Raw genomic sequence first — 15065 nt, 5'->3', positions numbered from 1 at the left:
TTGTGGAAGATGCGAAAAGGATACACCATCCGTACGTGGCCTGCGAAACACAGCGGACTGGTGCAGAGCGCCAGAGTTAGCAGCAGAATCAGGGATTAGGCGATGGGAAGCCAAGTGTGGATAGGAGCACGGGGCAGAAATGGAATCGGGATTAAATTTCAATTTAATAAATTGAAGAAGCGATAAGTGAAATCATAATCCAATGGCTGTGGGCCGTCTCTGTCGGCAGTGTGTGTGTGTGTGTGTGTGTGTGTGTGTGTGTGTGTGTGTGTGTGTGTGTGTGTGAGGTTGTGTGACCGAAATGCGAACAACAAACCTGCCGTCCCCTCCCGCAGGACCAACACTGAGCGGGAGGATAATCTCGGCAGCGCTGCTCGATCGGGATTAGATGAAAGGGAATGCCTCGCTCGCTGGAGAAGCGAAGGAAAGCGCGCTCGGGTGCACACGTGCGTTGCTCGCTAACGCTCCCGCTGTGCTACCGGTAGCTTTACACTTGATCTATGCAGAAGGGAAAGGAAAGAGAGAGAGAGAGAGAGAGAGAGAGAGAAAGAGAGAGAGAGGGAGAGAGCGTTTGCTTCTGTATTAGTGTGCGTGGTGTGTTTGTATCGGTTCCGCCTTTTTGCGCCAGCGAGCGGCGAGATAATAAATTTATAACTAGATTGCTTCATCCTTTTCGCAAAACGCACCTCGAGAATTACACCGAACGTACACGTGTCGGGCGGAAAACATGACGTTCATGCTCGCTCATCAACAAAGCTGTGTGTGTGTGTGTGTGTGCGTATGAGGATAGAGTGTACATGGCGGTTTTCTATCATCGAGCGATTCAATGCGAGCAAAAAAAAGGGCGAAAAAGGTGGGAAAACGTCGCGTTACAAAACTGCAAAGCAGCAAATTGATAACAGCTCCACACACTGACACTTCTTACACGCAGTCGTTCCTAATGCTCCGCCCGTCTACGATGAAGTGATTTTGATTGTTGTTACTGTAAGGGGGCGAAACGGGGACCGCGGTGGCAGGGGCAAATGAAACAAGCAATATTCCGCTCCCTACGCTACTTGCGGAAAAGTGGAAAACCAAAAAAAAAACCCGCCATTCGTGCACCGCAGTACAGTACACAATCGAAATGAGTGCTACACTTATTTACTACAATGATCCCTCATTTTGCTTCTTTTCCCGTTGTCTTCCATTTTCCATTTCCTCTCCATCCCTTTCCCACAACCTCTGCTTCCTCTTCCTTACGGGCGAGTGATGTTACATCGGTGCCTTTGATTGCTTTCATTTGCTCTCGGTGCCGGCGGAATGGAACCACTGTTGTCTTTCCTCCGTCCTCCAACCGCCTTCCATCGCCTTCGCTCTCCGGTCGCTTCCATCCCCCTCCCTTCCATGAGCATCCTGTTTGGCCGCGGCAGCTTCACACCGTACGAGTGGGAAAATCCACACCCCTGCAACAGCGAGCCCCTGTTTCTGGAGAACAGCTTCACGCTGCTCAACTCGCTCTGGTTCACGATCGGTTCCCTCATGCAGCAGGGTTGCGATATTGCTCCCAAGTAAGTGCCGTAGCGGCGTGTTGTGGGGTAGGATTTTGTCTCGTTCCATTATTTTTCTTTTGTTCACGGCTTCTTTTTTATTGAGTGTAACTAGTTTTATTTTTTTCTTTTTTTCTTCATCACGTTACTGTGTTATAGCCGTATTTACTTCTGTCTGTTTTATTTTCAAACAACTACGTTGGTTTTTTTCTTTTTTTCCTTTTTCTATATTGATTTTAATGTGTTTTTATTTGTATCAATTTTTCAAGTGGTTATGTTTTATAGCAGTTGATGTTTTTTAAGTAAAACATATTTTATCTTATTTATTATATAATTTTTCAAGTGTTTTCGCTAATTTTGTGTTTGATTTATTATTTCAAATTCTCCATGTTTTTTTATATTTATGTTCAATTCTTTATTAACAAGATGTTTCATTTTACTACATCAGCGTTTTTATTTTCCCTCACATTGTTCAGATATTTGTTCTGATTCTAAATACTGCCAAATAGTTTTTGGTTTTAATTTCTCTGCATTTTACTGTGTTATCTTTGGCTATTTATGGATTATTTTTTCAATGATTCTGTTTTCATAGTATTTATTAAAATGCATTAGCATTTTATTACTTTTATTTGAAGACAAAATGTTGTTTTATTCCTTGTTTCGTTTTTATACACCACCTACCACAACTAGTATGGACTGTTGTTTTTCACGATTTGTGGAAAATCCGTAAGAGATAGATAAAAAATAGCGAATGGATGAGTGGTGCAGAATACTATTTCACGTCTTTATATATTTATATTTTTGTCAAATTTTTTATCGCATATTATAATTTTTTTTAAAGCATCTAGTTGTAAAACACTTTTAAAAAATCGTTAAAAATATTTTTCTGTTAACCATTCTAGAATAAGTTATGGTACGTCTTTAAAGTTATGATACGATCATAAATTGGTTTTTTATAATAAGTCGTGTAAAATTGTGAAAAAAAATTGAAAAAAATTACGAAGATGTGAAATAGTATCCTGCACAACTCATACATTTACTGTGTCTATCTATTTCTTATGAATTTTCCACAAATCGCGAAAAACGACTGTCTATATAGTTGTGGTAGGCGCTATATCCTAGTTTATTGCTGTTTACTGTACATTCTTCCCCACTTTATCATATATCGTGTTTTGTGCTGTTATTTTCCTTATCTCTTCCCGCTTTCTTTCTCTCTCTCTCTCTCTCTCTCTCTCTCTCTCTCTCTCTCTCTCTCTCTCTCAATCACTCTCGCGCTCTTTTTCTCTCTTTATCACACTCACTAGCTTTTGCTGCTTGTACGCGTGTGATGTTGCTTACCATGCCTATTCTTGTGTGTGTGTGTGTGTGTGTGTGTGTGTGTGTGTGTGTGTGTGAAGAATTTTTTTTTCAATTATTGCTCTTCTTCTCCCGCGGGATGTAGCAATCCTCATATCCATGTGTTGCTTCACTGTGTGTCTGTGTGACTTTATGTCACTGAATCTGTGTGTGCGGGTATACGTATCCAGACATCACACTGTTTATCAATTTCTTCTGCAAAAAAATTCAAATCATCGAAACCAATTATAAGGATCGATTGCTGCTCACGCTCGCATCGCACGATTATTGCAGCAGTTAAGTCGCGTTCCCGGGCAAAACAAACATTACACCAAAAACACAAACTGCCACCACTCGAGCTCGGGCCAAAATTGAGTGGCTTGTATCGATCGCAAAACGCAACACCCAGAATGTAAATATTCATGAGCCGGGCGCGTTATCATTTGCCAGCATTGCGTCCCGCCGATCGACGACCTGGGCCGAGGGAAGAAATTAAAATAATTATCCCGTCGCGGAGGCAAAGGAACATCACCAGCGCTGCAACTGGTGAGAGGAGCATTGATGATTGTGTTTCTGCTTAAGATTCCCCCCTCCCAACCCTGTTCTTCCTTTCCTTCTCTTTCTCCTCTTTGTTTCCACTCGATAATGGTCGGAAACGCTATTCGGTCCGTGGGACGTAAATTGGAAGCTGTCACATTCCCGTCCTTTACGACGCTCCAAGCAGCGCCAAGGATCGATACGGCAGGACATCCGCACAGCCCGGAAAACGGATCAGAAATCTTCGCTTCCGTGTTCCCCGCAAAAGCCTTTCCGCTGCCGATGGTCGGGCTGCCCCATTGTTCGAATTCACTCCATTAGCAGTAAATTTTGTCTGACACTAACGCCATTTCCTTCGCTGCGAGCACACATACACTACCAGAAAAGAAAATCAAGAAGAAAATGAGGTAAGATGAGCCCACCCACAAGCAACACCGTACACTTTGGAGCATCCGCCCGTCCCGCCACTGATTTATTGACGATGGCGCCCTGTTACTAACGCTGTTCAATACTGCTGTCTGCCTCTGTGTGTATGGCCTGTGCGCTACATTGAATGCTGTAACAAAGAACGCTGTTTCTGCCGGGCAAAGCTTCGAAGACAGAGCACCAGAGGGTGGGGCATGGTGCATAAAATTTAGGCAGCAATCGAGAACGCACCACCCAACGGGACCTTTGCTCGCCCGATTGCTTTATAGCTCTGCCTGGGCAACAATGTTGATGGGTGTATGTGTGCGTGTGATTGGATTTTTCCTGCAACTACTGACAGCAAAAGTAACAAAAAGCACACACACACACATACAGGCTCACAGTTTTTCCCGTAACCACAAAAAGTGAAACTATTTTATGTAAGAGTGAGAACGTCGGGTGGAAAGTTCAAGCCTTCCTTAAGGCGTAAGTGATAGGAAAAAGGGAAGTGAAGGGGGATGACGAGCAAGGGAATGTAAAGGAATGTTTTTGACTCACATTCTTGCAACAAGGAAAAATTGACAACTAGGTCCAGGGGATGGAAGCGGCAAGCAGAATGATGTTACCGGGCTGGGATGAAACGGGGCAGCAGTAGCTACAGTGATCGGCCAAATATAGTGCCCAGTACTTGCAATTTTACATTTTTGGCCATTTGCTTTTCGTGAAAAAAAAAGTTGTAGTGCTTTATTTATTGAAACATTATTCATTAAATGCCTATGAATGTGAAATACCAAACTATGACAAAAATGAAAACTTTGCTTTAAGAAACAAAATATCTCACTACCTACTTTAATCATTTTAGAGAAACATTATTATTTAACATATTTAACACCAATCAAATAATGTATATGCATTTTTCAGGCATTCCAGACATGTTTCAGGACATGCTGGCGTGTTTTTTTATCTGTCCTTAGACCTTAGTAAAGACCTTAGTCTTCTAGTGCTGGGCAAAGTTGGCAAAAATCTGGAGTCAACTTCATTTCAACTTCGATAATTTCGGAACCGAATCCGGATGGTAGGTCCGCCCAGCATTATCCGGAGTCGTTTGGAGCCGTCCGGAGTCGTTCGGAGACGGAGTCGTCCGGTGTCGTCAGGAGTCGCTCAAAGTCGTTGGAAGCCGTTCGGAGTTGTTGGGAGTTGTTTGGAGAGGTCGAAGTTGTCCGGAGTCGGCTTTCGAAACAAAGGTTTGTATACGAAGTGCAAAATTAAAGACAAGAAAACAAAACGAAATGAAATGCCTAATCACAAACACATTGCACCTATTGACTCCGACCAACTACGATTTCCGTCGACTCCAATCGGCTTTGTACAATTCCGAATAACTTCGACTCTAGTCCACTACGAAGGACTTCGACTCCAGTCCGACTCCAGACAATTCCGACTCCGGGCGGTAACTGGTCATTCTGATTTTGCCGGAGTCGGAATTGGACTAACAATAGCTAATCCTAAGGACAAGCTCCCCCTGATGGCGTCCTTCAAGCTACTTGCCCGATCTACATCATGTCTAATAAAGCCAATTGGTTTAAATATGATGTAGAGCATACAGGTACAGTGTGAGATTGTTGGATAATTTAACTTTGGACTTATTATTAAATTTGTTTATTTTAAATATTTTATATTTTTTGCATTTTATAATTATAAGATAAAAGATTGCTAGAATTTGCGTCATCGCTTTTCACCGCCAAGTTCAAATTTCGAGATTTCATTGGGCGGTTTTCGATGCAAAATGGTAAAAATGGCGTGATTTAAAAGAAAATAAAATATGTCAAAGCTCTGAAAAGCACTCAGGAAGAATCAATACCAAATAAAATTTTAAAAAATATATGCCAAAGATCCTGAAACGAGCCCGGAATGCCAGAGGAGTGAATATAAATTATCAGATTGGTGTTATGTTTGTCAAAAAAAATAGATTTCTCTAGAAGGATTAAAATGGGCAGAGAGTTATTTTTCTTAAAGAAAAATTTACGTTTTTTTTTAAATGATTTGGTGCTGCACATTCATAAGCAAAAAATAGTATAATGTTTTAAATAATAAATAAGTACAATAACTTCATTTTTTTACGAGAATTGGTAAAAAAAAACCTAAAATTTTTAAGTCGTTGGCACATTATTTTGCCAACCACTGTACATATCCTGCCTCCTCACACACATACACACTCGCACTCACACGTCAAGTCAAGATCGTTTCACCGATTTGTTGGCAGCACAAAAGGGTACTCGCTTTTGTCGAGAGGAAATGCTGTGAAGGCTCACCGCTTCGGTTTCGCTCTCGAACCTTCGCCCTTTTGGTCTGGCTTTGCTTCCTTCTTTACCCTGCGCACCGTGTGTGCTGTTGAAACAGGGCCCAGCCAAGTGGCAAGGTAAACGACACCTCCTTCAGGGCTAATGATGAACCGGGCCCTTGATGCACCGTCCTTTGCTCGATGGCCATCCACGCGATGCATTCCGTTGCATCCCGTCGCACGGGGCGGGTGAGGTCTCTTTTTTCTCATTCAGCACGTCTCCGCCGCCCACAGGTAAATCTTTCCTACAGTGTTGCACTGAAATCTGGTCCACGTTTTGCGCTGGAAGAATAGCTGTCGTAAAATTATCCAATTTCCTCCCTCCCCCACTTTGTTTCCACCACATTGTCCACCACACTTTAGGGTAAATGGCAGGCAAAGGTGGGACTACCGGTTGTAGGGGAGGAAGTATATTTTTACAAATTTCAACTGCAAGCGAACACAATCGCAGCAAGGTGTCGGGATTGTTTTTTGCTCATCCATCGGGGTTTTTTTTCTTCTTCTGCTTATGTTAACCTCACATTCACCAGCTCCATGGAGGCGCCCAGTACTTTACAAGAAACCCGGGATGCAAGTGCCCTTACGTTACTTCTTCTTCTTCCTTTTATTGCTCGGCCTCTCGCCCCTCCCCATGCGACCTTCTCTCCAACTGAAAGTGTATGCTTAAGTATTTACCTGCCCCTCGCGCACCCTCCCCAAAGGAGTGCCCACTTTTTGCGAGAAACTTTAAATTATGCAAATGGATTCCGTAGCGACACCGCGGTACTGCCGGACTCGTTTCGGGACCAATTGCAGGAGTGGAGGGGTGCAGGGATGGCAAAGCTGGTCTCCGTGGCAAAGGGCAAAACAAGTGTAAGGCCGGCTGGAGCGGATAGAATGCACCTTTTGGCGGGCCGAGAGGGCTGCACGAGAACGAGCGGGGAAGATTTCTTGCTCAAAACTTAACACGCATCAAACGCACACACACACACACACAAACACACTCACACTCACTGACCGACCAACTATGCCTTCGACCCGGCTGCGGCTGCTGACCACCGATGGAAAAACCACTAGAAAATAAAGCGATAGGATGAGAAGGGATGCGCGTGGGAAGGGGCAGGGGGGGGGGGGTAGAATAGGAGGCAGGAAGGAAACAGTGCGCCAGCGGGATATGCTTCCCATTTCGCACGGTAAAACGGTTCACATTACACTAAAAGTTTCCGACCATTTGTGTTTCGGTGCCCGCCGCTGGCCAAGGGTGGCAAACTCGGAATGCGGTTACGGGCGGGGTTCCGTATATCCAACCACTAGCAGAAACGGTCTTGCTGCAGGGAAACGATCCAGGAGGGGAGGGGAGGAGGGGTGGGGGGGAGGACAGAAAGAGAGAGATGGAGTGAGGTAAAGAGAGACATTCGCTGCAGAAGTTACAATTTGCAAAACCACTTTTCCTTACCATCAGAGCGAGATTACTGGCCGGGGGTGAGGGAGCGCACGGAAAATGCATTCGGTAGTTTTTGACCATCGTTTCGTACTATCCCTTCATGGGTTAGCTTCTGGCTATGTGTGCGTGTGTGTGTGCTACGGCGAAAGAGGATAAGTTAATTGACGTTGTTTAAATAGTTTCAAGCTTTTGCGGTTGTACAATGTGTTCCATTACAAATAATTTACCTTCTATTTAACAAAAACATTTTAAGATGAATAGAAAAAGGGAAAAGTTAGATCTTTCCCTGGTTGGTCTGACCAAGTTCAATTCATGACGTATCTTTCACGATGTTTACTATATCTTCAAAATATGTGATTTTGGTCAGTATAGGGTGTTAGTTAGTGATTGTTAAAAAATAATTTTGCACATAATTTTACTTTTTTTTACCATGCTCATACAAAAATCAATTAATGGTCCCCTTTACGCTTTAAGACCGCAGGCTGAAATTTCAGCCTGTCAGCTGTTTGCATTGTATAGCAGTTTTCGAGCAGCTATCAAAGTAGGTACAGGTACAGGTGGGATGCATTAAGAAGGCAGATTTTTATCGCTTCTGCTTCTGAATGAAGATTTTAAGAGTGTTTTATGTATTCGTCAAGTAACCTGAAAGCCTGTTTGAGCAAAAGTTAAGAATTAGCTATGTTTTATCACCATTATTCTCTCAATGTTTTCTACCTAATTAAAGTCAAACTTTCGGAAGGGTCAATTTAAAAAATTTGTTTTCGTATCCTGAAATCACAGTTTTGTAATAGTACTTTTGTGGACTGGCGTTGTGTTGCTGAAAAATCTATTAATCTCTATGATATGTTAATGTAATTGGCTCTAGACAACTTACAGTCGTTGCCACCTAATTTTCGCTCTATAACATCAATTTTTGACAGTGCGCATCAAGTTTTGTTTCTAAGGCACCAAATGTTGACAGTGCGCATCCATTTTTGACTGTAACGCACCTATTGTTGCCTATAAGTCTTCAATTTTTGACTCTTGTGATAATGATAATTTTTTAAAGTATTTAAGCAGATTTTTGCCAATTGTAATTATAAATTACATAAACAATACCCAAAAGCCTGTAATTTAATTGTTTTTTTTTTTTGAGTAAGGAATGCAATTTTAAAAATTCTAAAGCCATTGTTTACACCTGAAAATACATGTCAATTATTTCACTAAAATTAAAACGTCCAAAATTGGCAAAGCAATTGATGTATTTTAAATTCCATCAGTGAAACTATTCACTGCTTAACTCAACAATTTCAGAACACATAGTTTCAGAAATTATGTAAAATTTTGTAAACGAAGTGATGGACTCACAGTGAAAATGTGATGCTTCAGAGACAAAAATTGATGTGCACTGTCACTGTCATTGATGCTTTGGAGGCCAACATTGTGACTCGCTGTCAAAAATTGGTACCATCAAGACAAAAATTGGTAAGTTAGAGTCAAAATTTAGCGACAACGACTGTAATACCATGTTTTGACAATTGTCTGAATTGAACCTCTTCTATCGTAATTTACTCAAGTGCAGCTATAAAAACTAGACGGAAAAATAACCTTAATTCATTATTGTAAGAGGTACACGGATGGTAAAAATAATAAAAAATGGACAAAACTTATTTTTTACTACTACAGACATACACTCTATACTGACCGATATTATATCTTTTGAAGATATAGCAATAATACGCAAACTTGTTGTGTGGATATGGAAGCTAATCGCAGTGTGTTAAGTTTGTTTAGTTAAAAATAAGATATTATATAACATCTTTGTCGCATTAATACTCTTGTCAACAAAGATAGCAGGCAGCTGGCAGTAGAAAATTAATCCTTTCCTTTTTATTGTATTGTTTTTGTGTATGTGTGTGTGTAAGGCATTTTACTGGTCAAGTTTGGAATTGAAATCAAGTTTTGGTGGAAAGTTTCATCTTGCAGTCAATCGTAAATTGATCAAAGGAAAGGCAAAAGTTGGTTTGAAGTGAGGCAGGGTTCAAAACCTATTATTCTTTCCAAACAAAAAGAAGATATGAATTCTACGCTCTCCCTCTCTCTTCGTAGCACACGCTCTTTCTCTCTCTCTCTATATATATATATATACTTATATTCATTCTTTCATTGCGCACATTGACAACAAGAAACATCTTTTCGAGAATAAATCTACCCTTCGAGGCTAGTGGACATTTGCCGGTACATTCTTTTTTTTATTTTCACAGCACAAGCCTCTTGTAGCGCCATCATCAGTTTACATCAAACGCGATTTGCCGCTTTTCACCAGCAAACAAACTTTTCCCATTTTCCACTTCAGTTTTCTTTTTTCACGTTTTACTCTCGATTTTTTGTTTGCTTGGCTGTAGGTTAAATCCTTCAAATCATCACAAACCCAACCTGTCTCTCTGTTTTATCGCCTGCGCTACATTCTGCACAGAACTTTTCATCAAGCTATAACACACACGCACATAGACACACATAATCAAGGTGCGTTGTTGATTTGACGAGCGAGAGAGAGATAGAGAAAGAGAGAGAGAGAGAGAGAGAGAGAGAGAGAGAGAGAGAGAGAGAAAACACCAGAGCAACTAAAAAGTTTCCCAGAAGTCATTCCGGCGCGCCTAAAGGAAGGAAAATGTGATTTGAACCAAGAGCCGCGTGCACTGTCTCGCTGGCCCGTACCTTTTCTGATTGCTTTTGCGTGCGCGCCCTGTCTGCCCTTCCTGCACGGCCGTGTAATGTTTCATCATCTGGAACAAAAAAATAAATAAAGCACCTTCGAACGCGGACTCGCAGAAGCGATAAGACACGCGAGGCGGGGCTTAAAACGGCACAAAAAATATGCCCACAACAGTCGAGAGGTTTATTAAAATTCAAACTTGTTTTTTTTTTGTTGGCCCCGAATTTCCGCACCTGTACTGTGTGCCTGTGCGTGATGCTTTGAAGCAGACGTTTCCTTTGCTCTGACACCTCACCTTCAGCTGACGGGGAATGTTTAGCGTCAATTTATGGATGAGCTGCATCGCGTGGGGAAGATCAAGCCGGATTTCCATGTTTTGGTTGTCTTGTTTCTTCTTCTTCTTCTTCTTCTTCTTCTTCTTCTTCTTCTTCTTCTTCTTCTGCTAAGTATTTAGATGCCATTCCAGCAAATGGCGGCAGTAATGTACCCACATACCCACACTCACATAAATACACTCAAATTCACAAGTCCATTGATGTGTTTCTCATTGCATTGGCGGAGGCTGGCGCTTGGCCTAGATCGTGCTTTAATCCGCGCATTAAAATCTTGACCGTAGCAAAAAAAAGAGAGGCATTTTCCATCCCAGCTAACGATTCAAAATGGTGAATAAGAAGATGAGCGCCACAACAACAACGCTACCATACTCTAACCCCACACAGAAAGTCTGCAAGACTCCTCCCGCTTACAAAATTGAAATTAATTCCACCAGTTTCGTCACGGCCGCCCATCCGATGGTGCCACTTTGCGCCGAACGGCGAACCAATACCCTGATGCGCTGCATCCTCCACCCGGCCACTCCCCTGGGGGGAGGGGGGAAAAGTTTACGGGAAACAATGATGGGGCGGTAGAGGAAATTTGAAAAGTTTAGCTTCGACAAAACAGTTTTACGAGCGACTTGACTTTGACCCGGTCAGTTCCAAATTCCATTCAACCAGCCAACCAAACCATCCCCTCTCCGGCCCCAGTGGCCCTTTTTCGACTCGATTACTTGTCCCGGAAGGAGAAATCGGGCTGGCGGGAAAATACACGCGCGCTTAGTAAGCGGAGAAATCTTGTTTTCCCTTTTTTGTTTCCTCCGCGACCCATAACAATTCTATCTCAACAACAAGAGTAGGAGGAGAAAGAGGGGGGGAGTGGGATTGGAAAAGAGGTGATGTGAGAAAATAGTTTTTCCATTCCAAGTTAGAAGATCAAGAGATAGATAGAGAGAGAGAGAGAGAGAGAGAGAGAGAGAGAGAGAGAAGAAAGAGAGGGAGAAAGATTGAACAGAAGGCATCAAATCAAACCAAAAACAAACAGTGAGGAAAAAACTATCCCTTGTGCCCTTTCCTATCTCTTCCGATTACTCCAGAGGACCGGTTTGCCCTCTTTCCTATCAATGCAAAAGCTTTTCCCACAAGCGTGTACATAAAATTTGCTTTTTGAGCAAACGGACACAAAAGAAGCGCTTTTCTTCCTTTTTTTCCACAGCCTCGAAACCAGCGATGTCAAACTCATTTGACCCCGCGGACCAAAATGCTACGCCAAATAGTAGCACGAGCCTCAGCCTAGCTTTCATATGCAAAAATCAAATCGTGAGCAGTTCTTTCCATTTCATTTCGGGATTACAGTTGCGTTTCAGTAGTTAAAACTTTAATATAAAGAAAGTATAAAAAATTGTAGTTGATTATTTTGAATATGCCTGATATTTCTCACATTTGTATAGTTTTGTGTCAACTAACAAGATTTAATACGCAAAAATATTGACAAACACTGATTTATGTCAAAAGGATTTTTTTATGTTGATATTGCGTCATTTTGATTATTAATATTTTTAAACTGGTATTTTGGTATTTTTTGTGAACTGCATTTACGTACGTTAGAAACAGTGAATTCTTACTTTTGATGCTGTCCAAAGTCCATAAATTACTACAGGTCGGTTCGTCCAGTCTAGTCCAGACTTGAACAAATCTTCATTTGACAGTCGGGGAGTGCAAGGTGTCATACAAGTCCTTCGTAACCGTCCCTTAGTATCTCTCTTCAGTGCTGCAAAATGTCACTGTCAATGTCATAAAAAAATCTGACTGAAACAACATCCATATCAACGTCACGTACTCAATTGTGATACTCAAAGGTGATACTCAAAACGATTGGTGTGATCAATACATGTTTCGTGACATTTTTGCGACCATCGCTTGGTCAGTCACTATGTCATGACTATTTTTACTGTGATCAATTTTGCAAAATATCACTGACATAGTCATGACCAATTCCGTCTGAAACAAACTAATGTCACAGTTCTACTGTGATGATCAGATGCGAGCCTCAAACAGTGACATTGTGCTTGGTGACATTGTGTGCAACCAATTCTTGGTCAGTCACTTGGTCACGACATTTTCAGTCGGTGATCATCCCGATATTCATGCCAGATATGCAGTGCGTGCTAGTGGTTCCATGAAACAAAATGAGCTTGCTTTCTCGCTCTGTTTGACCCGACAGACCATTAAACCAGAAAGAGCGTGGTGACTCAAACAGTGGCATTTGGCAGCACTGTTTCTTCTTCTTCTTCTTTTGGCTCAACAACCGTTGTCGGAAGGCCTGCCTGTACCACTCAACTTGTGGGCTTGGCTATCAGTGACTTATTGATCCCCCATAGCAGGATAGTCAGTCCTACATATGGCGGCACGGTTCATTTGGGGCTTAAACCCATGACGGGCATGATGTTAAGTCGTACGAGTTGACGACTGTACTACGAGACCGGCCCGGCAGCACTGTTTATAGCCAAAAAAACATAATTATGCTTCATAGCAATAAGCATACATGTATTATATCTGCAAAAATCATAGCAACTAAGCAAAAATCATAGCAATAAGCTCACATGTATTATATCTGGTGACCTTGGTGCCGCCTCATGGAAAGCTTTAAATCATTTGTAATATCCTATTAGCAATAATACGTGTTTATGCTGACATATGTTACAGCTGATTTCTAAACGTATTGCAGATGTATAATATTCTAATCTGCAGCCATACCTAAACAGGGATTCGATCTTTCCCAAAATATGCCAACGAAGTGTAAGAGCTAGCATTTTTTATTCCTGTTGGTTGAGTGATTTTGTTAAATTATTCATGTACGTTTTTATACAAATTGCTCTTTTTGATCATCAAGAATCAAAATTCAAATTAAAATAATAATGTTCCAAAACCACATGCAGATGGGTAAGATACTTCCAGACATTTTGGAGTTTTATAAGAGTTTGAAACGAAAACGCGAGTTGTTTCTTTAAAGAGCTGTGCATCAAATATTTATTACTAACAAATTAATTCATCGAAAAGGGTACAACAGATTTTTTTGAATTTTTAACCATTTTTCGAAATTTGAACTTAATGCTCATTTTGATCAAAATAAACAGTTTTGAGATTTTCTTCTTCAACTCAACCAGTTCTTGAATTTCTTTTTGTTTTGTTCATACACGCATGGATGCAAGGTAGGATAAAATACCGACAAAGTTTTATGATGGTCCGACAATTAGTAGAGAAACCTGCGAAGAAGAAAATCACTCAATATTTCAGCTCCGGAATTGACTGACATACACTGTAGATGCAGATATGCTTATACAAAAAAAAAATGGCTCAAGCGGTCGCGGGCCTCCAGTTTGACATCTCTGCTCTAACCCGTCAAAAATACAGTACAAGAAGCTTGAGTAGTATCCGTGCTTTTGTCTGTGTGTGTGTGTGTTTTTTTTTTTGTTTTGCTACTTTGACCGTAAATCGAACTACAAAAGGCTTATCGATTAGAAGCCTTCAACATGAGCGGCTCACTTCAAACGACCGCAAACTGCATGCTGATGGCCTGACTTGCCTTCGCAAGTTTTTTTTTTTAATTTTTTGTTTTGTTTTTTTTTGTTCCCTTTTCACATGCAAAGCCGCGCCCTGTTCACCATCTCCGTGCGGAAAGCTTTGATTCTTGAGTTCGGGTTTTCCCTGGTCGCTGGGCGTTCGAAGAGAGGCGTCTTTCGCTGCACACAGGGTAATGAAAAACCGGCTACAAGGGAAAGCGCGGCGCGTGGTTTGAAAAGCGCTTCCGACTGGCTAACTCGTTGTTTTGCAAAAACAGGAAAGAAAAACGAAAAGCAACTGATTGAAACTGCGGAAGTGGAAAAATTAAAATAAAACAAAGGCGCGAAGAAGGGCGAAGGCAGCAGGGACAGGCTCAAACAAAGGTTCAGTCTGGGAGAAAAATCAATCGGCACACGTGAGCTAATGCAAGCCTTGCAGTGAGCAAACAGTTTAATGTTCATCCGTTTTGTTTTTGATTGTTTTTGCTGTTGTTTTTGCGAGTGTTTGTGGTAAAACAGAAACTGGAGCATAATAGACTGAGCGAGTTTGTGCATGCTGCCGCATATTTATTTATGAATCATTTGCATCAATCGGTGCCGATTTTCTAATTACCCCTCCGCGATGCGTACGCGACGAGCACGGACGAGGTGAAACTGGTTTTGCACAACAGGATTGGTGGTTAGAAACGAACCATGTTTTGCCATGAGTGAGCCGGCCAAACTAACTTCCCGGAAAATGGACGAAGTGAGCGTTTTTATGTCTTGTTTTGTGTTTTTGTTTTCCTCTCTCTCTCTCACACACACACGCGCACGACACGAATAGGATCGAAAAACAAAACCCAGTCTGCGAGGTAGCGTGTCTCTTTGGTTGTTTTTCCTCCCCCTGACCCCCGGCTTCGTGCCGCTGTTCAGTTGTTGCGGAAAAT

At 41.7% G+C, this 15065-nt stretch overlaps 1 protein-coding gene across 8 annotated transcripts in view; it reads left to right on the top strand.

The window, feature by feature from the left end:
- The window catches only part of LOC120952514 (glutamate receptor ionotropic, kainate 2), a 114017-nt gene that overhangs the window by 92233 nt on the left and 6719 nt on the right, over positions 1-15065 (top strand). The window contains exon 12 of one of the 8 annotated variants that reach the window (XM_049608073.1): positions 1410-1547. The exons of the other annotated variants lie outside the window; for them this stretch is intronic. Coding sequence (XP_049464030.1) covers positions 1410-1547 — 138 coding nt within the window. The remainder of the gene's footprint in view (positions 1-1409; positions 1548-15065) is intronic. 8 annotated transcript variants of the gene reach the window in all.

This window comes from Anopheles coluzzii, chromosome X (genome assembly GCF_943734685.1).
Source record: "Anopheles coluzzii chromosome X, AcolN3, whole genome shotgun sequence".
Classification (NCBI taxonomy): Eukaryota; Metazoa; Arthropoda; class Insecta; order Diptera; family Culicidae; genus Anopheles; species Anopheles coluzzii.
This window is presented reverse-complemented; position numbering and strand designations above follow the sequence as displayed.